The following is a 23,928-nucleotide window of genomic DNA, read 5'->3' on the forward strand; positions in this document are numbered from 1 at the left end:
GTTACGGTGTCCCCAAGCTGTCCCCGAGCTTTGCAGGCTCCTCGGTGGGTGTTCTGTGCAGCGGCCGTTCAGCAACTGAGAGGTGTCGTTATCTCTGCAAGGAGAGGGGCTCACGGTGCGCGGGGCGCGACGTGCTCAGCGCTGCTGCTGGTTGATCCGGGTCGGGGATTTCCTGCCCATTGCAGAGCCCAGGAGCCACCCCGGAGCTGCTGCACCTGACACACGCTGCTGCAAATCAGCACTAAATACTGTCCCGCGGTTCTGCTCTCCGGGGTTTCCCTCGGCCACCTTGAACTCCTGCAGGTGTTGGTGTAATTTGGTGCCATTTCTGGGCTTACCCTGTGAGCTTTGAAAGGCGTGCAGTGATTTTTCAGGGAGGGTTTCTCACGCGATCTTAGCACATCGTGCTTTTTGTGCAAGTGGGTGGTTAACACGTTCTGAAAAAAGAGGAGCCAGACCAGAGGCCTCAAAAGCTCTGAATCCCTTTTTGAAACACACTCAACGAGTTTTAGTTCTGTCAGCTTTTCACAGCCACGTGGCGAGTGGCTTTTCCTGCCTTGCCTTTGGTGCTGTCGCTGGCCCATTGCACACGGATTTGGCCTAGTGAGCTGTATTTTTTACATTAATTTCTAATGAACCTGTCCAATAGATTTGTAGTGGTTTATTTAATACTTACCTTTCACAAGACTCTTTTCTTTTCCCATCCTCCCCATCCAGACCAACCCTGCCCGATAACGAGCAGCCAGCTCATGGTCCTTCTCACTTTCCAGTTCAGGCAAGCTAATACTCACTGGAGTAATATCTCACAAGGGATTCTATTTCTTTTCCTTCTCCAAGGGGACCAGAAATGTTAATTCACCTGCTAGAAGTGGTGACACCCTTTTCCATGGCTGCGTTTCCACCATCGCTGCAGCCGGTGGGTCCCCGGGGTCCTGCCCTGTCACCGGTGTCATCGGGACCCTGCTGGGGCTGGACAGAGCAGATAAATGTCCCTTTGCCACTGTCACCAGTGCTCAGCAAGCTGGTAAAAAGGCAGCAAATCCACCGCGACTGCCCTGCTCCGCTGTTCCCAGCAGCCCGTGGACTCTTGGAAAGCAAAATCCTGCAAAATCCTGCTTTTGCTGCCAGGCTCCAGGCAATGGGAATGTCCCTGAGCTACTCCCAGCACCCACGGCTGGAGGAGTTCACCTCCCGGCACCTTATCTGCTCCATCTGTCCCTTTATCAGTGCACAGACTCGCAGCCTTAGCGCTCCTGAGCCTGCAGATAAGAACATCCTGTTATTTTTCAAACCTTTACTCTGCAAAATCTTCTTGGGTTTTTTTTGCCTGCCCAGGTGTGCTTTTGCATTTACATCCCCAGAGCTGCTGCTCTCCCATCCCCTCGCTCACACACGGCTTGAGGACTTTGTGGGGATTCTTCCAAGAGTTAATTATGACGTTTTGCTTTCTTGGCCTGGTTTTGATCTTGGGAGCAGCGTTTTGCCGAGTGCTACAATCTGATCCAAGGGCCCAGGATGGTGTTTTTCTGCCCTCTCGGTGCTGGAGGGCAGTGGGAGCGACGCCGGCTGCTCCTCCTTCCCCAGCAGATCCCATTCCGCTGGTTTTCCCTTTCAGATCACAGGAGGATGAAGGATCTGACTTGAATTAACTAGAGGGTGACCATGCTTGGTCTCTAATGTATCTTGAATTTTGTGGCACCGAGTGCCTGTCTTCCCAAGACAAATGCTTAATTTATTACATCAGTTTTTTTGTTAAGAGCCTGGATGGGTGGTTTATGGCGAACCTCGGAAGCAAAGTCAGCGAGGCTGCATTTGCCATCAGGTCCGTATCTCTGAAATCAGGGAGGTGCCGCTGCGAAGCCAGAGCTCCTGTTTGTGGGGGCGGCACATCCTGTGCACATGTGGGATGAGCAACAGGGCGACACCCCAGCCCCGCACACCAGCTGCCCCCTAAAATTCCCATTTCCCAGCCCTGGGTTCAGCCCCGAGCCGGGGGACCCATCCCTGGGGTGTCCCCCTGGGTTACAAACCTCCCTGCTCTCCTGTGCAATTCTGGGGGCATTTTTCTCTACGCGGGATGTGCCGTGAAGCGCCGGCCCTGCCGGGTCTCCCAGATTGGGGTCCCCTCTCCCCCCACGCCCAGCCCAGGGGAGGCTGGATCGTTTGTCAGGAAAAGCTCGTTAAACAAACACTGGGTTTCTTTTAAAAAAGAAGCTCACATGTTTTTTCAGAAGTGGATTTATTATAATTGTCTCATATCTTTTTCGATCTCCCTCTGTGAAGACTTTTTGTACCTGCACCTTTCCTGCCACAAGGAACGTCGGCAATACCCTCATTTAAGCATTTTATTATTTTTTTTCCCTCTGAGAACGGTGATAAACTGTAGATCTCTGCATCTTTTACTCTGGATTCAAAGTACTCATTTAGCATACAGATGCTTAAAGTCTGCTTCGTTAAATCTTTAGGTCGATTTTCCATTTAATGCATTTTATTAGTATTCTCACAATACAAAGAGAACTAAAACAATCCATTGATGGAGAGAGATGGACACGTATGGTTTCATACCAAGTTTATTTCTTTTTTTTTTTTTCTTTTTTTTTTTTCCATAATCACTTCTCTTGCACAACAACAACCTCGAGTTGACAATGAAACGCACGTGGGAGACCGAAGGGCAGCGGCCGGGGCTCTGGTATTGATGGAAAGTCCCCCCCAACCCGCAGTAGCAGCGATTCGGCTGTGGGCAGGGAGTGAATCCTGCGGGTGCTGAGCCCCAGGTTACAGCATCTCCCGAACCTCCGTTTGTTCCCCCCAGGGTGGCCGGGGGTCCCACGACTCAGGACTTTGGTACTTTCCATTTTCTGAGTGTTTTAGAGATGGAGGTGCGTTGGTCCCCCTTGGGGTGGGGAGCATCAGTGTCCCCTTGTCACAAGGAGGGGAAAACTGAGGCACGGGGGATGCCGGGGAGGGGATGCCCGGCTGTCCTCCACTCTCAGGTCCCATCGCACCCATGGTGGGGGGGCAGCTGCATCCTGCACCCCAGGGACCGCGGAGCACCCGAACACAGGCGCTGGCCCCTCTTCTGCTTTGCTTAAAGACACTGGCTACAAAGGTGGAGTTTATTGGTCTCACTGTGCTCTCATCCCGGGCACAGATGGGAGAAACCTCTAGAACCGTAACAGCCGTTCCCTGGCTCATCCCGGGCGGCGCGAGGGTGTCTGTGCATTTAGCGCTTCCGCGGGTGCGCTTGTGTGCGCAGCCACCGCGAGGGACGGAACGACGCAGCGGGATGTGATCTGACAAGCCCGGTGAGACCGGCTTTGCAGAGCCAGGCCCAGGCTCACACCGGCCTGAGCAAAAGCAAGCAGGCTGAAATTTGCATTTTATAGAAGGAACAGCAATACTGATCTATCCCAAAGGTGGGATACATGCAATGGTGAGCTGCCACCATCCCGGGGGGGTCACTGCAAAGGTAACCCCATGTTTGGGCTAGAGCGAGGTTTTTTTAATGACTCAAAAATAATAAGACAAGAAATAGACTGAGTCCAGAAGCAGCCTGAGGGGCCAGCATCCCCGAAGGCACCAGTTTCCAGGTGGAGCTGAGCACTTTGCTGTAAGGGGCAAGGTGAGCACAGAGCTTTAATTTGGGACCTGAGGCCAGTTGTCCCGGCTCTCATGCAGCTTTGCTCACCGCTGCCAGCTGGAAACTCATTTGGCTTTAGCTTCTCGCTCAGATCAGAGGCCCCTTCTCCAGGAGAGCTCTTTGAAAGGTGTATGCATGCACAAAATAAGTTACCACCATCTCGTCTTCCCTCCCTCACACGACTGCAGATGCTCGTGGTCCGGGCAGGGATGCTGCCGCTGCCCCGCGGATGCTGTCCCTGCCAGGCACCGAGTCTCACGCTCACCTGCTGCTGCAAAAACAGGGCTGCAAACAGTTGTTACAAATCTTGATTAATAACTATCTATGGGAATCCATGGAGAACCTCAAGCTCTGCCACAGGGAAGGTGGCCCTGGGAACAGGGTCCAAGAATGAGGGAGACTGGGAGGGTAAGGATGTTAATGAGGATACTCAATTAGTCTTGATTGAGGCATTAAGTATGCTGATGCACAGAACCACTAGCAACCCTGGGACATGGAAAGGCATGAAATAACGGTGATCCCAGGCCGTGCCGTGGGTTTGGGGGTGAGCAGGGGGACACCCCTTGTCCAGCCGAAACCACAGGAGCCGGGACAAGCAGCCAAAGCAAGCACAGCGTCCAGTGGCCCTGGACAAACGCCAAGCTGCTGCATTCGCCTGTGCCGGGCAAACCCCACGCTGCTGCACCCAAAGCACCCGACTGCAGGGGTGAGGCCGTTCCCGCGGCACAACGCACCTCGGCCACGGGTACCAGGCACTACCGGTGCAAAACCCTCCCTGCGCATCCCGGCCGTGGGAGCTGCCCCTGCAGCGACACATTTTCCAGCTGCCTCTGCTGCCCTCACAGCACCGACCCGATGGGGAGAATAATGAGTTTCCTGGTGCTCACACCTGCGTGAGCACTGTGTGCTGGGCTGTTCTCCTGCGGGTTGTTTTTTTGCCAGGCAAAGCTATTGCAAGAACAAACCCCCACCTGAGATCCAGGCTGGTCTGTGGGGAGGGGGAGCACAATGGACCGAGATGGAAGATCCAGGCAGGAGCCGTGTCCAGAGCCTCGGCAGCTGCTTGGGGAGGACGGCTCCGACCGGCACAACCTGCCACCGACCCTCGGCACACGCCAAACCGCACAGCTGCTGCGGGGAACAGCCCGGAGCCCTCGCACGAGGAGCTTGGGGTTCACAGCGAATTCTCGGTGCCAGAACTGCAGCATCACCCCGGGACACCCCTCGGCCCGACACGAGGAGCAGCGTCCCCCGCTCGCCGCCCTGCCTGCAGGACTTGGCTGCCTCCAGCTCCTGCTTCCCCATTTTCCAGCTGGATTTGCCCCTCTGGTCCAGCATCCCACCCTGCCCGCACCCTGCCCGCACCCTGCCCGGCCGCCGGCTCCTTCGAGCCCCCAGGAGAGAGCGAAAACGGTCATTTCTCTTGTTTTAAACTCCTGCTCATCAGTACAACATTTCTGATAATAATAATAATCATAATCATCATAATCATAGTACTAAAAACAGTATTTACAACAAGCTCCAGGTCAGAATTACACACCAAGCAAACACTCAGCACCACAGAAAGCAGGACAGGGTTAACATCTCGCAGATACCTTCTCAGATCCCACCAACGCGGGACACAGACATTTGACAGTTTCAACCATTTCTTACGCACAAACATTTCATTTAAATTACTTTTAAATTTTTTTTTTAAAGTTTCTCGTCACTATATGGATGGGGTGATGCTGGCGGTGATGCTGCGCTCTACACAGATGCTTATCTAAGACAGCTGCTACTAAAAACTGATCATTAGCTACCGTTAAGAAATTCAACCCTCAGTTTCCTTTATGCTCTTTACCCTAAATATTTGTATAATTTATTTTTTTTGTCATTGACAGCGCTCTGGGGCTTTTCTAACAGTCCTTTCCCCCCCCGGCCCAGGCAGAGGGGTCTGGGAGTAAACGTGGCCTGTCCTTTGGGGAGCAGAGTGTCCCCAACACCAGCCCGTGGCCACCGAGGGATTTCTCCCAAATCCAGCCGGGACTTCTGGGGAGACGAGCAAAGAGCCCCAGGATCTGATCTCCAGCAGCTGCTCTCTTTGGCTTTCCAGGGGGTTTCTGCAACCGCCTGGTGCTCACTCCAAGCCATCAGCAACTGAATTAAAGCACAGGTTAGGCAGAAAACTGTGTCTTCTGACAAGCCTCAGCACTGATTTCTTTGCCAGAGGCAAGGGGATCGATATTCCCCATGAAAACCCCTCGTCTGCTCCAGCTCTGCCATCACCATGCAGAGCACGGTCCAGGCAGCCTGTCTGCACCCCCATGCACTTAAATTATATAGATAAATATAAAGAATCCTGCCAAATCCATCGCTGGAGTCACTCATCCCAGAATGGCTCTTTGGAGACACAGCATGCAGAGGACACTAATTGCCACTAATGAAATGTCTTGGTGCCCTGGATGCCCCTTTGGTTTATTCCAGGGTCCAAGGGGGAGTGGTGCCAAAAACCACCCAGCACCCTGTGCCTTGTCCCCGAAACACCGCACTGGCCTGTTAGAAAAATAACCACCTGGTCATGTCTAAGCACTGGACAGAAGGGAGTTCTCATTACCTTCTGCTTCTAACGACAGCAGCTTCCACCACCCGTCTGCAGGACCGTGCTCCGGGGTGACTCCTCTGTGCTGTGTCCCGTTTGCAGGAAGGTGCCCATTCCCTGCTTGCCAGACGCAACTTTTCCACTTAGTTTTCCAAGGCAGAGGTGAGCGGGGCTGTGGATGTAACCGGGGGGTGACAGCCCCTCACAGGGCGTGGTGGCCACCAGGACCTCAGCTGCTCCATCAGCCGTGACATTACAAGCTGAAATGTCCACAGGCTGTGACAGTCACCCATCCAGATCAGACAGTACTGCCATGATCGCCTGTTCTCTGCTCATCCCGACCTCCATCAAGAGATGTGATTTTTTTCTTAAAAATAGGCCTTGGAAAGCTAAGGGTAGCCAAGGAGTGAGCGTGGGGACATCGCAGGCAGCAGCTGGCATGTCCTCCCTGCCAGGAGCTCCGGGGCACCAGCCTCCGTCTCTGCCCTGCAACGGCACCCAAGAGTCACATCCATCTTTGGAAAGAGGGAAAGAGGATTATTCTGTCCACTACAAGGCTGTTCCACAATCATGCATTGTCTCTATGGGATTTGCTTTCTTACTGGGGACCCTCCAGCACCGAGCTCTGGGTAGAGACCCTCCTCTACTTTCACAAAATCTATCAAACAATCATCCAAAAATGAGGAGTTTGGGGCGCTGCCTGAGCTGGCTCCAGGTGCAGCCAAGAGACAGGAGGTCTGCACGCCGTGACCGCTGAGCCACCCGTGTCCCCTCTCTCCTGCCACCGGCAAACTGGGGCTGTTCCCTATTCCACTTCACACAGAAATTTCCACTTCCTTCCCATTATTCTGAAACTGATATTTGGCTCAGAGCAAACACCAAGAGGAGTAAAAGCTCCGGATAAGAAATCCGTATCTCCGTGACACTGCTGGTTGAATTTATTAATATCTTAATTATTTTTTTTTACATCAGTTTAAGAAATATTTAAATAAAATAAAAAAAAAAAAAAAAAGGAAGAAACCCTCCAAAGAAGCTGTTGGACCGACTGATTGATTCTCTATTTCATGTGAACTAGTTGCTATTCTGCTTAGAGGGCCCTATGAGCTGTGAATCCCCACAAGGACTGACGATTAAGGATGCAGAGATAGAGAAGCGTGTAGCTGGGGGACGAACACCAGGGGACCGGGGGGATGGAGAACTGAATGTTGCATCTAGACAAACAAAAGAAATGTGTTGGTTGGTCGATTGGTTGGTTTGTTAACAGGAATCAGGTGCCAGATGTGTAGAAAAGCCCTTTATCCGGAGATCTCCTCCCGCTGTTCCTTGTTCCTGCGAACCTCAGCTGCGTGCAGTTCCTACAGAGATGGGAGAGATGACACCAAAGGGGAAATCTTTAGGGCCAGCCTAGAGCTGCTGATGTCTCTCGACAGATACACGTTGACACCTTCTGCTTTTGGAACCCTTTTCTTCCTTCGCTCCTGCTCACAGGATTTGCCAAGAGGGGATGCAAACCTGCGGCGAACGCATTCATGGCTCCTCTCTGCAAAGCCCTTTGGCCGTGCGGCTTCTGGGCACAGAGCGAGCCTGAGCCTGTGCCTTGGAGCTTGAACTTATCTAGATCAGGCTGGGAATAGGCTGCCCAGGGCAGTGGTGGAGTCACCATCCCTGGAGGGGTTGAACAGGTGCGGAGATGAGGTTCTCAGGAACATGGGTTAGTGACAGGGGTCGGTTAACGGTTGGACTCGATGAGCTTGAGGGTCTTTTCCAACCAAAAGGATTCTATGGTTTGATTCTATCAGCCAGACAGTATTTTCTGTACTGATCTGGAAGGACACATCCCAGCCCAGCAACAAAACCCCTGTTCCCCTGATCCCATTGCTCTGGGATGACCCGGCATGGACTAGACCCCAAACCCCCCCGGGGCACCAGCATCCCCGCAGGGACCAGCCCCCAGGCCCCCCAGGCACCACACTCGCCTTCTCGCGGAGCCGCTCCCTCAGGGCAGCCAGATGTGCTTCGCGGATCTCCCTGCTCAGCTCCATCTTGTAGTTGAGCTTCTCCTCGGCCAGGCGGCTGAAGTTGTTGTTCTCCTCCAGCGCCTTGTGCAGCACCTCCCGCTCGTGTTCCCGCTTCTCCGCCAGCTGCTTCAGCACCTGCGCCTCCTGTGTCTGTGGGACAAGATGTCGGGAGACGCTCTTCCAGCCCAGAGAGGCTTTCTGACCATCTCTGCTCAAAACCCCACTGCCACCCCTCTCCAGCCCATAACGCTCTTCCTTGGAAAATGCTTTGACACCTTTTTGCTGCTGTCAATATCTGCCGGGTGTGGTGTAGCAGGTGATGCAACACTACCCAGCCGCTCAGTGACACCAAGCTGATGCATCGAGGTGCAGAGACCCCTCTCCGAGTCTCCCCTCATTCTCTGAATTACTTCAGTTTGCTCTTCCCTTACCCACCAAAATTCATAACATTTATACCTTGCTTTATTCTATTTTTCCCCTTTTCAATAGCTTTGACCAAAAGACATTTTATGCAGCACCCGCTGTGCAATGCGGCACAGCCAGAGGTTAGAAACCACTTAGGCTGGATTTAGGTTTGAAGGTCAAGTTGGGTTTGTGACCAACTGCTACATCTCCTGCAGTATTCGCTGGCAAGAATTGTCCCCCAAGCCAGGTCACAGGGATGAGGTCCGAGAGGACCCCATTCTGCATCGTTTTCAGAATAGGAGGACAATGATTATCATCAAATCCAATTCCCTGCCTAAACCAGGCTGCAGAACCTCACTCTGTGACTCCTGTATCTCACCTGACATGATAAGAAATATAAGAACACCATTTCCAGGCATTTTAGATTGCTCTCACTAAGCCAGTTTTAGGGTCTGGGGCAATGAGTACCCGTCACAGAAAAGTCGCGGCTTCTACGGGGCATCTCATTACCTTCCTCCGCTCCTCTGCAGCCTCCAGCCTCCTCTGCAGCTCCTCCAGGGACAGGTCCTTCTTCTTGGGGGGGGAGGAGAGGATGGGGCTCTCAGGAGATAAATCTGAAGGAGACTTCAGGATCACTTCGAAGCTCTGGCCCGATGCCCTCTTATCCAGCTGCTTCACCTCCATATCTTTTTGGGGACAAAAAAACAGATCAGGAACTCTGCGGTGACACTCGTTCACCTGAGGGCACCGAGCACTTAACGCAGGAATTAGGGTGTTCCCATGTCCTGTCCTGGATGACTTTGTTCTACCTCCAAAATTTCCCCATTAGCGATTAGCTTCATCCATCCCATTTAAATTCCCAGCATAATTACAGAAAGGCCATACTGCTGTTAATAGAACATGTGTCACCCCAGTACAAAGCAGACAGGCACTGCGAGCAGCGTCCATCCGGGAAAATGTGGGTTACATTAATAAAATGAGCTGTGAAAGGAGACTAAACAGAGAGAGCCCGGGCTGGAGCAGGGACTGCTGCTCCGGGATGGGACAAACTCCACGTGTCCTGCCCGAGCATCAGGCAAAGGGTGCTGGGGGTGCTGGGGGACAGGGGCTGTACCTCCATACTGGTAGATGGTGTTGGGATGCGGCTGGGTGTGGAAACAGGAGCAGATGAGGGAGAGCAGAGACAGCTCCTTCATTTTCTCCTTGTAGGCTGCAAAATAAGAAATAGCAATGAGAAGATAATCTGGCGGCAGTGGCAGCTCATTTTCATGGAGAGAAGCAGCAAGTAGACACGAGGAAACCTGCTGGCAGGTACAAGGGCACAGGCCTGGGCTCTGCCTCTGGATGTCCCACACGTCCTCGTGCCTGGCCTTGGTTTGTCCCCTTGTCACCAGGCTCCTGTTTCGCCCTCCAGCAGAGGCGAATCTGCAGCCTGGCTGCCAACGCCACCTTCAGAACAAGACCCTCCGCTGGGCCAGGAACGGGAAACCCCCCAAACTTTGTGACATGAAAAAGCATTTGAAGCAGAACAATTTTGAAAAAACAGAACCAAAACAAACCACCATGCTGTGTACCACACGCCCTCAGGAACAGCTTTCAGATCCCTCTGCCTTCCCACAGCCACTCTGGTGGGAAAACAGTGGTTCCATATGCCTGCACCTATTTCTCCTCCTTGGCACAAAACCTCACCCTAATTAACACCCCCTTTTGCTAACTGACATTCTCTGCAGCTCAGATCTTTTTTAGTTTGCTCCACATTCTTATTTTAATACTTTGCCCAGTCCTGCTGTTAAATGCAAACCAAACAGGAGCAGTTTGCATCAGCAGTGCCAGCCGCAGAGCAGAGCAGCTGTGATTTTGCTCTTAATGAACAAAGTCTTTGGAAGCCTCTGGCAGTGCTGTATTGTGCTCCAAGCCATGGCAGGCAGCAGAAAGCTCACGTATCTCCTAATGTGCTGCCCGGAGCCCAGAGAAGGGTCCCCTGGACTAAATGAGAGACATAATCACTGAGCAGAAATGAATCGCACACCAAGGCCGCTGCTCTACCATTACATCTGGTCTTGGGTAAAACAAAGCATTAAGCAGATGTGCCACAGCCCTGTCCCACTCCTTAAACTGTCTCCCAGCACTTGTTACAGTGCACAGTGCTTTATATTTCATTACTTCAACTTCAGTGGGTTTCCCCAGAATGGTTTCATGATGACTGGACGATGCCTCTCCGGAGGGATGTCACAGCTGCCTCCATTCCATTGGGATTTGCCCTGCAGAGCAAACTGACCATCCCTCTCTGTCAATTAAAATGAAAAGCAGCGAGAGGACAAAGGGCCGTTGCTTCACTGAGCTGCGGCAGCTTTAACGGGTTGGGGAGGTGCCGTGTGGCCTTTTCCTGGGGCCCTGTAGAACCCTTCCAACTGAGATATTATTCTCTATTCCATTCTATTCTATTCTATTCTATTCTATTCTATTCTATTCTATTCTATTCTATTCTATTCTATTCTATTCCATTCCATTCCATTCCATTCCATTCCATTCCATTCCATTCCATTCCATTCCATTCCATTCCATTCCATATTAGAACTGGGGTGAAACGTTACAAAAACCTAAGTTTTGCAAACTAAGAAGAGAATAACCTGTAGAAGGTATCTCAGAGTCCTGTCCTTGCATTTTAGTGGCTTCATGAGAGTTCAGGGAGTTACTGAGCTGCAAGGTGCAGTCAGTCCCCCAGCATTTCTGAATATTTACACCCCGTCATCGGCACAGTATGATCCTGCTCTGTTTATACTCCCACCACCCAGTCTATGCAATAATTAATCTTTATTAACATTTTTCATCTAGCTTTTCCGTGCACAGGGGTCCCCCAGGTGCTTCGTCTCCCGTGTCCCCTTTCCTCTGCTCCCTCTAGCGCTGTACAGCACACACTGCATTTCCATCTCCCCCTGCTTTGCATGAGCACCATATACAGCATTTATCCATGGAAAGTGTTTGTCTCCAAGCAAACCCCCGGAGACACCATCCAGCTGCTCCCCGAGTGGCCACAGTGCTGGGGATGGGGGAGCAGCTGGAAACAGGTGCATGAGCAGCAGGAACCATCTCCCTGCTCACCACGTGCCTGGCCAGGGGCTCTCACCACCTATTCTCCATTGAAACTTTTGTTCTCTGCTTCCTAACCAGGTAAAATTAAACCATAGACTGTTTGAGCAACCTGTCATTTTGTTTGGTGTTTAAAGATGCCCAGTGAAACCGAGTGAGGCCATTTAGGCACAACACCGATACGGAGTCATTCAGAATAAACCAGAGGCACAGCAAGAGTAACTGATGTGAATTCAGCTAATTTAAATGGATGAGACTGGATGTGCTATGTCTGACAGCAAGGTCAAAGGAAGGTTACTGCAAGAAAATAATTTGGTTTGCAAAGATAACTTGGGAGAATAAAAATTGCTTCCATAAAGAATGTCACATCATGAAAAAATTAGAACAGTCCAATTATAGACGCAGTCAAAGCACAAACAGAAGGTAGAGAAGCTAAAGAACCAGGGAACCGAGTCCTTCAGCACAAAGACTGCAATGCCATGTACACAACAAAAGCAACCACAGCCCTTGATGAGCCTTGAGACTACAACAGGCTGGGACACTCTCATCTGCCACGGATCCTACCGTACAAATAACGGCCGGACCTTCACCTCATCTAACGTGCTTCATCTTCTTGCTCCCCAGCTTCCAAAATCAGCTCGGCAAGAGAGCTCACACAACCAGAAAACACTAGTGGGTTTTTTTTCAGATCAGTGGTTGTACCCGCACTGATGCCACCCACCATCTCAGCTGCTCACCAGGAGATATGAGGCCCAGAACTGACCACGGGCTCCTGTGGAACCATCTGTGGGCACAGGCAGATGTGAGGGTTCCTCTGCCTTTGGTCAGACGTCTGCTAAACCATCACCCAGGACCAGTTCCCATCACCCAGGACCGGTCCGCATCACCCAGGACTGGTCCCCATCACCCAGGACCAGTTCCCATCACCTGGCTCCTTCCCTCCCAGGTTCCACCTGCATCTCGCGTACGCCACATCCCTGCACGTTCTGCATGGCCAATGCATTAACAAACCACTCAAGCTGTAGCACTGGAACATGTGGGCTGCTTCTGGGAAAATAACCAGGGGAATCTCCTCTTCTACGGGCTCAGCAAGCGAGAAGGGTCCAAGCTGCGCAGCAGAGAGCCGGCAGCCTGGGCTGGGTGGGGATTGATGGTTGGGGAGGAGAGGAGCACGGCTTGCTTTGCTTGAGAGAGCAGAGGAAGGAACCAAAGGGAGGCAGGTGTCCCAGAGAGGCTGTGAATTTGGGGTAAACATGCGTTCAGGTGAGACAAAGAGCGAATCAGGCAGCAGTTCATGGGACAGTCAATGACCGGAGTCCAACGCCACCACGTACCGGGTACCAATACACTGTGTGACCACAGTCACTTGGTCTTTGGACCTTAGTTTCCTTTGCATTAACTGAGGATTATTGTACCTGCCCATTACACGGTGGTGTTATTTGTATAAACATGTTCAGAGAACACAAGATTTTCTAGTACAGCACTGAACATGTAGAGGTAGCCTGAAAGAATAAAAGGATTGTTTGGAAATATGCTGAGCATATTCATCAGCTGGGATGTCCCCAAGTGCTACAGCACATGCACATGGGGTTTGGTTGCTCTCCAGCTCTTTTGTATTTCTAAATCATATCCAAAGATTTGACCATCAGCTTAACTCCCCTCTGCATAGGAGACTTTTTTTTTTCCAAATGTTAAGCTTAGACCTCGAAGAACAAAGCCCATGTCAGTACGGCAACTGGGAGGGATTAGCCGGCCATGTTGTTTCCAGTTACTGTAGGGGTACAGAAGTTTTGGTATTGTCATCAAGAATCATCAGCCCTGTTCACCCAAGAAAGCCTGAAGCTGGAATCCATCCTGCTGCCCAAACTGCGGCCACAAAGGTCTCATCTGCAGCCTTCCAGTTCCCACATCACTCCCCTACATCTCAGCTTTTCCTTTGCAGAAGCAGAATGTGTTCATCTGGTAAGACAATCCCTTCACCAGGTCTGAACCTACACTGACAGACTCCAAGAAAGGGCTTTTGGAGATATCTGGGGGATCCTCACAGACTCTACATGGTACCATCAAAGAGGATATGATTTATATTTTAGAAAGAACTAATATTTTCCAAGGAGTTAGACCCCTCATTTGGATATGTTGTTAAGAAGTGTATTAAAAATGCCTACAATAGATTCTCTTGGCCTGTAAAGCTGAAGTCCCAATAAAAGTACCATACATTTCTAAGACCACATACACTCCATCAACACCTGAAGAGAAAGACAATAGTGATTTCTTGAGAACAGAGGGATGGAGAGGTTGATAGAAAGGACTGTGACCCCCTCCAGCACAGGCAGTACAAGTGTCAGGACTGGGGAACACCATGTGGTGTCCACCAACACGAAGAAGGGCTTGGGGGAAAAGCCCAGACCTACACGGATGGCTCTCACAGGTCAGCACAGGAGAAGAAAACCTCAAGATCCAGCAGGGCACATTGACCATGGCCAGTTTCCTCTTGGCTCCACCTTCTCAGACACGCAAACCTCGGAGAAAAATTATGCTAATGACAGTCACGAGGTGGTCACCTTCCTGCATAATTTCATAATCTTGTGTCTCTTCATTCACCCCATATGCCTAAAAATGGTGGGGAGCAGCTCTGCAGGGTCTGGCCGGGCTCCTCCGGAGCTGCACAGGAGCACAACGCCCAGTGCTGATGCTGCGGAGGAGGTTGGAGTTTCCATCCCTGCCCGGTCTGCCCAGCGGCACGGCCGCCACTGGCCACCACCGCAGCCCAGCCCGCACTGAGCATGTGCCGCCGATTCCGCTGCTCCAGCCCCAAAACCAACCGTCTCGGCCAGGAGACAACACCTGGGGCGGCAGGGACAACACAGAGGTGGCTGCTGGGCTGGGGGAACCCAACCCCATTTCTTTGCGTCCCGGGGATTTGCTTGTTTAAACAAACACAAGGAAATCTTCCCAAGGGGGATGAGCCTCCGGGCATCAGCTGCAGACAATTGCAGCTGCTCTCTCTTCAGCACGGATTTCCTTTTGCTGCAGATAAAGAAGAAAATAAGAAAGCAAGCAAACAAGACTCTTTTCCTTAATTTAAGGATTTGCTTGCCTTTTCCTCCTGCCTTTCCAGGCTGCTCTCAGTCCCTGCTATAGGCGCTATAGGTGACAGGGGGCTGCAAAGGCAGCAGGGCGAGGCTCAGCCCCGCTCCCTCCCTCCGCAACATTTCCCTGTTCTCTTCCCTCCTGCACATCACTGGTTTCCATGACTTTCTGCTCCTTGCAATTCTTTCTCTACTTGATCTGACCCACAGGGAAGCGAGGTTTCTTTGAAGCACACGATCCCTCACGATCCTAAGTCTCCCTTGGCAGTAAAACTGCATCTTTGGGAGGATGAAATGTGCCATCGGCGTGTGGTGCGTTGGGAGGGTGGGAATGCAGAGACTGGAAAACGCACGTTATGCCTGCGCAGGTTTTATCCGCCACCTCGTCCATCTCAAGTTTGATGCAACCTTGGCTTAGATGGAGCCGTCCGCTCCCCCCCAAACCTGCAAACAAGATCCAGTCCTGTTCCGGAGGAGAGGACGGCAGATGGGTGGGACCCCCTGAGTGGGTACTGGCGCACACGTTCATCGAGACAGGGACACTCGCAGAAATATACACAATACCCAGAGATTTTCTGTCATAGAGACGCATTTTTACAATGCTGCTTTATGGTCTTTAATTGCATGCAAAGCCCACTGAGCGCCAGCTGCACCCTTAGCCCCCCCAATGCCCTCCAGCTCTCTGTCCTCTTCTCCCCTCCATCTATTGGTGTTTTAAAAGGAGAAAGGAATAGAAAATGCACAGCAGGGGACATGGGCAAAGGCCGGGGAAGAAGGAAGAAGTGTCACCCCGTCCCCTGGCTGGTTCCCTGCGGGGGGACACAAAGCACTGCCCGCTTTTCCTGTTAGGCTGTGGCTCCTGCTCAGCCATACCCCCAGGATTCAGCTTCTTCCCAGCCCTTCTTTATGTAGAATTCAGAGACAGCTCAACAGAAAACTTTTTTTTTCTTTTTTTTTAAGAAAAAGACCCTTTAAACCCACCCACTGTTCATTGTACCATTTCAGCCTTTTTTTCTCCTTCACCCACATCCCAGTTTCAGCCATCTGCAGCCCCCCTCCCCAGTTAAAAGGGGCAAGACGCATCTTCAGGAAAACCGAAGCAGCCCTGTGGTCCTGCAGCCGAGCCGCTGCGATCCCCGGTCCTGCTGCAGGAGGGAGGAAGGGCTTCCCTTGCAGCACTGGATTCCACCCAACGCCATCAGAGGACCGCTCCCCTGTAGCATCTCCTAACGAAGAGATGTGAGTTGTGGGAGCAATCTCGGGATAAGGAGCCCCGAGAATACGCAGGAACCGACCCAGGTTATTCTGCTTGTGTTTGGGGGGATTTTCTAGGGTGTTACTGTCAGTCTCGTCTGTGTCTTTCTTTCCATCACCCATTTAGGCAAATGATCTTTACAAAAGAAAAAGCAATTGCTGGTTTCTCTGCACCCAGCTACACAGCATGCACATTTTTCTTAGGGAATAAAAAAAAAATGCTGTATCATGTTACAGAAATAATAATTAATTGGCATACAGCAGCATCTTCTTATGGCACAATGTGACGGCAGCAACATTTTAAATTGGCAAGTTTATCACATGTGTATTCATATTAAAATAAAAAGCCCACCTGCTATCTTGCATCACAGGGGTGTGTGTGTGTGTATGGGGGAGGACAGGGAACAATGCTGCCGTACCAGCTGCCTCCTCATCGGAGAACTCCCCCGAAATGCAGGAAAAAAATAAACCAACTCAGAATAACGACGAAAAGAATAAAACCTCACGGTTCTGTAAGAGGATTGATGACAAGAACCCCGAAAAAAAGAGCTGTGTGTCCTACCTGAGACGGTGCTGGCCATGCTGCTGCTGCGGCGGAGCGAGCGGGTGCTGCAGGAGCTGCGGGTGCTGCAGTGCTGCGGGGAGGGGGCCGGGCTCAGCTGGAGGGGGCTGCAGCCATCCACGGGGAGACGGGCGGGGGGGCAGGAGAAGCAGGGTCACTAGTTCAGAATATGAATTAGCGTATCAGGCCTCCTTCCCGGGGTGGGTTTGACAGCTGAGCCCTCCCAGGCACGGCTGCCGTGGGGGGGCAGGAGACACACCCAGCCAGGCTCCGGCTGAAGATGATTTTTCCTCCTCTTGGCTCCCTTTCTTGTCTGGTCTAGATAGGCAAATCTGCTTTTTCCCTGGCTGAAAGCAGAAATAAGCAAATAAATATTTTATTTTATTTTATTTTATTTTATTTTATTTTATTTTATTTTATTTTTTTATTTTATTTTTAAACCATCCATTCCAAGGAGGTGTCCACCCGCAGGGCCAGGTCTGGGGTCTGGCTTAGCTAGGCTGAGGTGTAAAAACCAAACCCCAAACCATGCAGTGGTTTAGGCAGAGGGGATCCCAGGCTTGGCGTTTTTAGGTACATTGGTTTTTTGCACCTGCACTGGGGCAGAAAAGGGGCTGCGGCTGGGGGGGAGAAATGCTGTAAAAGCAGAGGAGGAAAAACAAAACGGAGCCTTTGAATTCAATGTTTTGTCTCTGTGTTTGTCCTCACCCCAAACACCAGGAGCTCTTTTCCTTTTCTGCCCTGTTTTCTATCATTTCTACCATTTCCATCTGTGGTTGTCACTGGGGGCCAAAGCATCTGTGCTTTTAGAGCATCCCACACACATTTGGTACCAGGGACCCCCCAGTCCCCACCACCAGCTGCTCCCGTCCCGCTGTGGCTGCACAAACCCTGCGCATCCTTTTGGGCTGAAAACACCCCAAATCTGCCAGCACGCTGCAATGCAGACACTCCCAAACAATTCCAGCAGCTGCAGGAGATCCGGGTTCCCAGAGCTGCTGGTGCTCTGGTGTGGCTGGGGCAGGACCACAGGCAGCACCTGCTAAATCCAGTTAAAAAGAGAAAGATTTCAGTTTTTCCTACTTATTTTCCCCCCTCTCTGACCATCCTATTCCTTCAACACTGTATGTAAAAAGAAAAAAAAAATTCACAGAAAATAAGTCTTATTCAGAATAATATTAACACTATCCACAGAAGACACTGCATGAGAAATGGTGAGAAAACTGAATTTATGCGGCTATGCCACACATCATACACTTTAGCCCAAATATGGTTCACGCTTTCTAGATAACCCATTATATAAATAAAGTTCATACAATTAATTCTGTCTCCGTCTGCTACACTAGGCAATATTTCTTCTTTGTTTTAAATGTGAATATATTTTCAAGTTCTCACTGATTTTTACTAGGGAGTATAAGAAAGCACCCAGTATTCTTTTTGAAGACGGAAAGTGGTGATTATTTGGCAAACATGTCCCTTGCCTTCATCACTCGTGACATCGGAGCAGGCAGACCATCAGGAACAACAGCTTTTCATAAAGAATCAGTAAAGAAGTTGGTCTTGTAGCACGTGCTTCTTTCACCAGCTCATTGCAAATATTCCTAGATGTCTTTTGATATAGGAAGAGCTTCTTCCAGTAACTCAGGCTTTCAACAATGCTAAAAAATGCTAATTTACTGCAGCGTGTCTGTGCAAACCAGTGTCGCTCTGACGGAGACAGACCTGCCAGCTGGGGTCTGGTCGTCCTCCAGCTCCTCTCCCTTGGGCGGTAACGCTGCTTCAATCAACGTTCCTTAAATAACAGTTAAAATAATCCCATTTGATACACTCTTGATATTATTCCTCAATGTTGCAAATTTCTATTTACAGGAAATTGTGACACATCACCCCGTGTATTTATAATGAGTTTTAAACCTTTATTCTCCATTACAAACACCTTATCCCACACTCTCGTTTTACAGCCTTTACCAAGTCATTTCTTCTGCAGCTTATTCTTGCACAGCTGTTCTGTTGTCAAGTTAAAGAGTTCAGAGTCAGAAAAACGAAAAAAATCAGCTGTTACATTTTGCGTGGCGCTGTGAAGATCCCAAGGAATAACTCAATGCTCTGCAACCCCTCGGCTACGGTTAAAGACAATTTACAATCCAGGTAAGTGCTCCAGGCCCAGGCCCCGCCGCCATGGCCGCTCCCGCAGCCACCGCCCCGTTCCCTTGGCAACGCCGCAGCTCTCGCGAGAGAGCCCGCCGGAAGTGACGCACAAGCGTCAGGGGGCGGCCGGAAGGGCACGTGATACAGGCGCGGGCATTCCGAACGGCGGAGCGGGAGGTGAGGCGGCTGTTGTGCTGCTCCTGTTGCTATGGCAACCGCGGCCGGGAGTGCGGGCGGGCTGGAGCGGGTGGGATGTCCCGGGAACGCGGACCGGGCCGCACCGGAGCGGATGGAATGTCCCGGGAACGCGGACCGGGCCGCACCGGAGCGGATGGAATGTCCCGGGATGCGGCCTGGGCATCCCCATGGCCGGGCCCCGAATGCCCGTGAGCCTTCTGCCCGGGCTGCAGTGCATGTGAACCCCGGGCCTTCCGTGCAAGCTTTCTGCGGGCCCGCGGTGCAGCTCCGGGCCCAGGGTGACCGCGGGCCGGCGGGTTCCTTGCAGGTACCAGGGGAACATGCCCAGGATAACGCTGAACGGCATCGCGGTGGATTTCCCGTTCCAGCCCTACCCCTGCCAGGAGGCCTACATGGCCAAGGTGCTGGAGTGCCTGCAGAAGGTGAGTGCTGCCTCCGCCCCCAGCCCTTTGGGTTCATTTACTACGTTTTATTTCTAACCGTGAAAAATAACTTCTATAAAAAGAGGTTGTGACAATTCAAGTTTACTTTTCCTTGTCCCTGTGCTGCCTTTTCCAAATCTTCCCTGACCTAAGGGAAGCCTATTGTGCATATATATATATATATATTCTTTAAATACAATTGAACAGAAATTGTCATGAAAGCCCAGTCACTAGTTTTTCTGCAAGTTACAGTGTTTTTATGCACTTTGAAATTGTGACATCCAGTAGGACTAAGTGTTTAGAAGTGCTTGGATAATTTTCTGCCTAAACTTTGATGTGGAATAGTCTCAGTTCTAAAGGAAACTCACATTCTGTAGTCTAAGAGTCACTTTCTGGTTTTGTTTGTTGTTTTTTGTTTTGTGGTTTTTTTTCCCTTCCAGTAACTTCTAATATTTTCATGTGTTTTATGCTGAAATGTGATGCATTTTAGTTGCTCTAAGAGTGGAGAATTCCTCTGCTAAATAAAGCATAATGTCTGGCTCTTGGTTTTAGGTTGAGCCTCACTAAGCTGATGGGGGTCCTACAGGTCGTGCATTTATATCAGCCTTACGTGGGGTACATGTGTGGTTTTTGTTATATGGTGGAGTCTACCAGGCAGTGATCTCTTTTTTACCAAGGAAATGCAGTACAGCACAAAGACCAGTTGTAGTTACATCTCCAAATTGCTCACTTTTTCCCCTTTTCATTTTGTTTCTCTTCAATAAAGAAGGTAAATGGCATTCTGGAGAGCCCTACAGGGACAGGAAAGACCCTCTGCCTGCTCTGTTCCACTCTGGCTTGGCGGGAGCACTTCAAAGACACGATCTCAGCCCGCAAAATCGCCCAGTGCATGAACGGGATGGAGCTCTTTCCTGAGAGACCCATGTCCTCCTGGGGCAACGCGGCCACAGATGCAGACATCCCAGGTAAGCGTGTAGTTAGACAAGCCTTGGAGCTGTTGTTGAGCAGCTGAAACACAGCTTCACATGTTTTTATAGATTTTAAAGGTGTTTTCCATGTTTTTATATTTTCTTAAAGCATTAGAAACTCATTTACCTCATTTTGTGTGTGTGAATAGTTAGACGACAGAATTTCTTGCAACTGTTTGCCATAGAACCAGCTGGGAAAGGAGGCCGATTATATTTCCAGTTCTTCTTTCTGTGCTAATAATGTTTTCCTGCTTTTTTGTCCTCTCTTTTGCAGCTTATTACACTGACATTCCTAAAATAATTTATGCCTCCAGAACTCACTCACAACTTACACAGGTCATTAATGAATTAAAGAACACAGTCTACAGGTAAATATGATTTAGGATAATGTTCCTGTTCAAAGAAAAGGTGGAGAAAACTGCCTGGTTTAGTTACTTCTTGAATTTTTGTGGATGAATATATAAAAAATTATATCCAGTGAAATGTAGTTTTCATAATGTGCATGTGTAGAGCCTGTGTTTCTTTGTTGTTGGGTTTGTTGTTTGGTTTGGTTTGGGGGGGTGTATGTTTTGGTTTGTTTTGGTTTTGTTTGTTGTTTTTTGTTTGTTTGTTTGTTTTGCTTTGTTTTTTGTTTTTCATAATTCACAGCTTCTTTTATATTCTTCGACCATAGAATTTCCTGAATCTGGTCTGGTTTTAGTTCTTGACCTCACACATTTACTTCTGAAATTACCTTTTTGTTTTCTTTTCTGGGGCATTTCTTTAAGGCAGCGGGAAGCCATTACAAAGTTGAATTCCTTATGCCGATGTAAATCTATGAAGAAGTTTGTGTTTTTGCTGTACCAATGTCTGTCACAGTTTTCAGCTGTTGAGGTGCCAGTGTGTTGACTGAGCTCTTTGGCCAGACAGTAATAGTTTGTTTGTTTGTTTCCTGTAAAGATAAAGCCTTGTAATAATAATAATAAAGTATGGGAAATGTTTGTAGTTCTTATCCTACTGTAAAAGTCACAGCCAGCTCTGGAATAGCCTGTAGTAGATGACAGTCCCCAGTTTATTTGGCTGAACTGTCATAACAGAACCCAGATTTTATGGTGCATGATGTAAGCTGCTACTAATTATCTCCTGCAATAAACTACTGCTTGTTACCACCCACTGCTACTGGGAGAAATGCAGCACCATAAAGTCAAATAATGCATATGGCTGTTACAAACAGAGTAGCTTGTTTACTGTTTTTGTTTCTGACCCTTATTTTGGGCTCCTCTATTTTTCCTGAATATTTTGCCTTTGATATATGATACACATACAACCGCATCCTTGTCTTTTGCCTGATTTTTTAACATCAGTGTTGTGTATTCTCTTTGAACAGGCCAAAGATCTGTGTATTGGGTTCCAGAGAGCAGCTTTGCATCCATCCTGAAGTGAAACGACAGGAGAGCAACCACATGCAGGTGAGAGCAGAGCCGGGAAAGCACGACAGCCAGAACATGGGGGGGGTCAATTCGACACCGGGGGTGTGATTCTGAACTTGGACATTGTGTCACTACTGGAGGCAAAATAGAACTTTTCAGTGCTTGACAAGCTGTGCTGCCCTTTTCTGAAATGTACTGTAATTTACAGATCTACATGTGCCGAATGAAAGTGATGGCTCGTGCTTGTCATTTCTATAACAATGTGGAAGGTGAGTCTGACTGTGCAGTAAAGCCCCGGTTTTTGGAGGGGGGGTTTGCTCGGTGGGTGGAGAAGTTTGAAGGAGTTGGCAGAGTCTGTCTGTGTGTGTGTTCTGCTTTGCATTAAAGTGAAACGTTAAGAAGTGGGTGACTGATGATTGGGGCAACAAAAAATATGTGATACTTTTACCTGAGGTTGTGGTTGTAATGTTGTAATTTTTTGCAGAAAAGAGTACAGAGAAAGAACTCATTGAATCAATCATGGATATCGAAGACTTGGTTAAAAATGGGAACAAGCACAGGTAAATGTTCCCTTCTAACCTTCCCCTTTACTTATGAAAACAATTTATCTGTTTATTTTTATTGATATCTTGGTGTGAGCTTGAGCAGCACAATGATGAGGGCAAAGTGGAGCAGCTAAAAATATTGCAGAGATGGCTTCCAACAAAATAATGTGTGCACTGAAGCCTTAACTTCTTCTGTTACTGCAGTTTTCATCACACAGCAATTAATTTCAGTCCTGACTTGTGTCAAGACTGAATCGGATCAGGGTCAGGCTCACCAGGATTTTATTTCTCATGTGAGCAGAGGCTGCCAATATAATCTGGCCTGACAAATGATATTGCAGGTTTGTTTCAGATCCAAGAGGATGAGGTGACTGATTTGTTGAGATAAAATAGTTTAGTGCAGCATTTACTTGTGTCCTAAAGGGCTGAAATGACGCTGCAGTACCGAATGCCACTCTTTCTCCTTGAATTTCTTTTTTTTCCCCTGTTTTGCAGAGTGGCACAGCTAAGTATTGTTTTCTATGCATCTTTTTACTTCTGTAAATACAGGTAACCATCTGCCCTAAAATTAAATGTGCCAGTTCCAACTCCTTAAAAAGCTGATTAGAAACCCTTGAGAGTATGAGACGTAGTATGTTAATGCCGAATGCACTCGTCATGTTCCTGCAAGTGTTACTTCATAGTTTGTACTACTTTTTTATTTTTAAACAGAGCTTGTCCTTATTATCTCTCTCGAAGCCTGAAGCAGCAAGCAGATATTATTTTTATGCCTTACAACTATTTACTAGATTCAAAGGTAACATCTATCTTTGCTTTTAAATGCAATTCTTCTTCTATTTATCTCATGTTGTTTTTTAGTAGATAAGCTGTGAAGAACGGATACATAGCAAGTGAATTAATTGTGTGGTATAGTTCAACACTAATCAAAACCCAGTTCAAATTCAGACCTGTAGAGGATGCCCTTTTGTGTTTGTTCTCTGTAAAGTTCTTTCCCACAGTTAAGAAATTTCTTTTTTCTTTTTTTGTTTGAGGCCTTTCTGTTTTTATAAAATTAGCTTTGCAGAATGTGATGCCCGTGTTGTTTAGTAATAAGTTGTCTGTACTTCACGGACAGTGACTGAAATTCTGACAAACCTGTGTATCCTAGTCTGGTATAACTGTTGCTTGGGGGTGTTTTGGTGGTGTGTTTTTTTTTCCTTATTACAATGTCACAGAATCACAGAAACACAGAATCGACTGGGTTGGAAAAGACCTCAGAGATCATCGAGTCCATCGAGTCAGTAGTAATCTCCATAAACTTTTACATGATACATTTTTATCCCCTTCATTTCTAGAGAATACAATTCAAAATACATGAAAACCCAAATCTGTCTCACAAGCCAGTTTCCCAGTCCACCAAATTTCTATTTGTCTTTGGTCTTTTTGTCCATTCCCTCATTTTCCTTTTCGTCTTTAGAGCCGGCGAGCACACAACTTGGACCTGAAGGGCACTGTGGTGATACTTGACGAAGCTCACAACGTGGTGAGTCGTTTCTGGTCTGTTGCCATTTTTCAAACTTCATCCAAAGAGAAAAACAGACCCGTGCCCTATTACAAACAGTC

The 23,928-nt window shown here is 49.1% G+C and overlaps 2 protein-coding genes across 8 annotated transcripts in view; one reads left to right on the forward strand and one right to left on the reverse strand.

Annotated features, from left to right (window-relative positions):
* Positions 1 to 7,513: 7,513 nt before the first annotated feature.
* STMN3 (stathmin 3) lies at positions 7,514 to 9,864 on the reverse strand (the record flags this gene model as incomplete). Its single annotated transcript, XM_082065453.1, has 4 exons — positions 9,756 to 9,864; positions 9,152 to 9,327; positions 8,195 to 8,386; positions 7,514 to 7,573 (listed from the first exon to the last, which is right to left on the reverse strand). Exons 1-4 carry the CDS (start codon positions 9,835 to 9,837, stop codon positions 7,514 to 7,516), a joined length of 510 nt encoding a protein of 169 aa, XP_081921579.1. The 5' UTR covers positions 9,838 to 9,864.
* Positions 9,865 to 18,909: 9,045 nt separating this feature from the next.
* RTEL1 (regulator of telomere elongation helicase 1) overlaps positions 18,910 to 23,928 on the forward strand; it is a 42,033-nt gene continuing 37,014 nt past the window's right edge. For 6 of the 7 annotated variants that reach the window (XM_082065162.1, XM_082065164.1, XM_082065165.1 and 3 more), the window contains exons 1-9: positions 18,910 to 18,961; positions 19,290 to 19,404; positions 20,171 to 20,369; positions 20,647 to 20,740; positions 21,739 to 21,820; positions 21,990 to 22,050; positions 22,266 to 22,341; positions 23,038 to 23,122; positions 23,783 to 23,848. In XM_082065162.1, the coding sequence (XP_081921288.1) occupies positions 19,303 to 19,404; positions 20,171 to 20,369; positions 20,647 to 20,740; positions 21,739 to 21,820; positions 21,990 to 22,050; positions 22,266 to 22,341; positions 23,038 to 23,122; positions 23,783 to 23,848 (765 nt within the window). In that variant the 5' untranslated portion in view covers positions 18,910 to 18,961; positions 19,290 to 19,302. The remainder of the gene's footprint in view (positions 18,962 to 19,289; positions 19,405 to 20,170; positions 20,370 to 20,646; positions 20,741 to 21,738; positions 21,821 to 21,989; positions 22,051 to 22,265; positions 22,342 to 23,037; positions 23,123 to 23,782; positions 23,849 to 23,928) is intronic. The other variant, XM_082065163.1, reaches the window with a different exon arrangement.

Source organism: Streptopelia decaocto (assembly GCF_964273445.1).
Source record: "Streptopelia decaocto genome assembly, chromosome: 14".
Classification (NCBI taxonomy): domain Eukaryota; kingdom Metazoa; phylum Chordata; class Aves; order Columbiformes; family Columbidae; genus Streptopelia; species Streptopelia decaocto.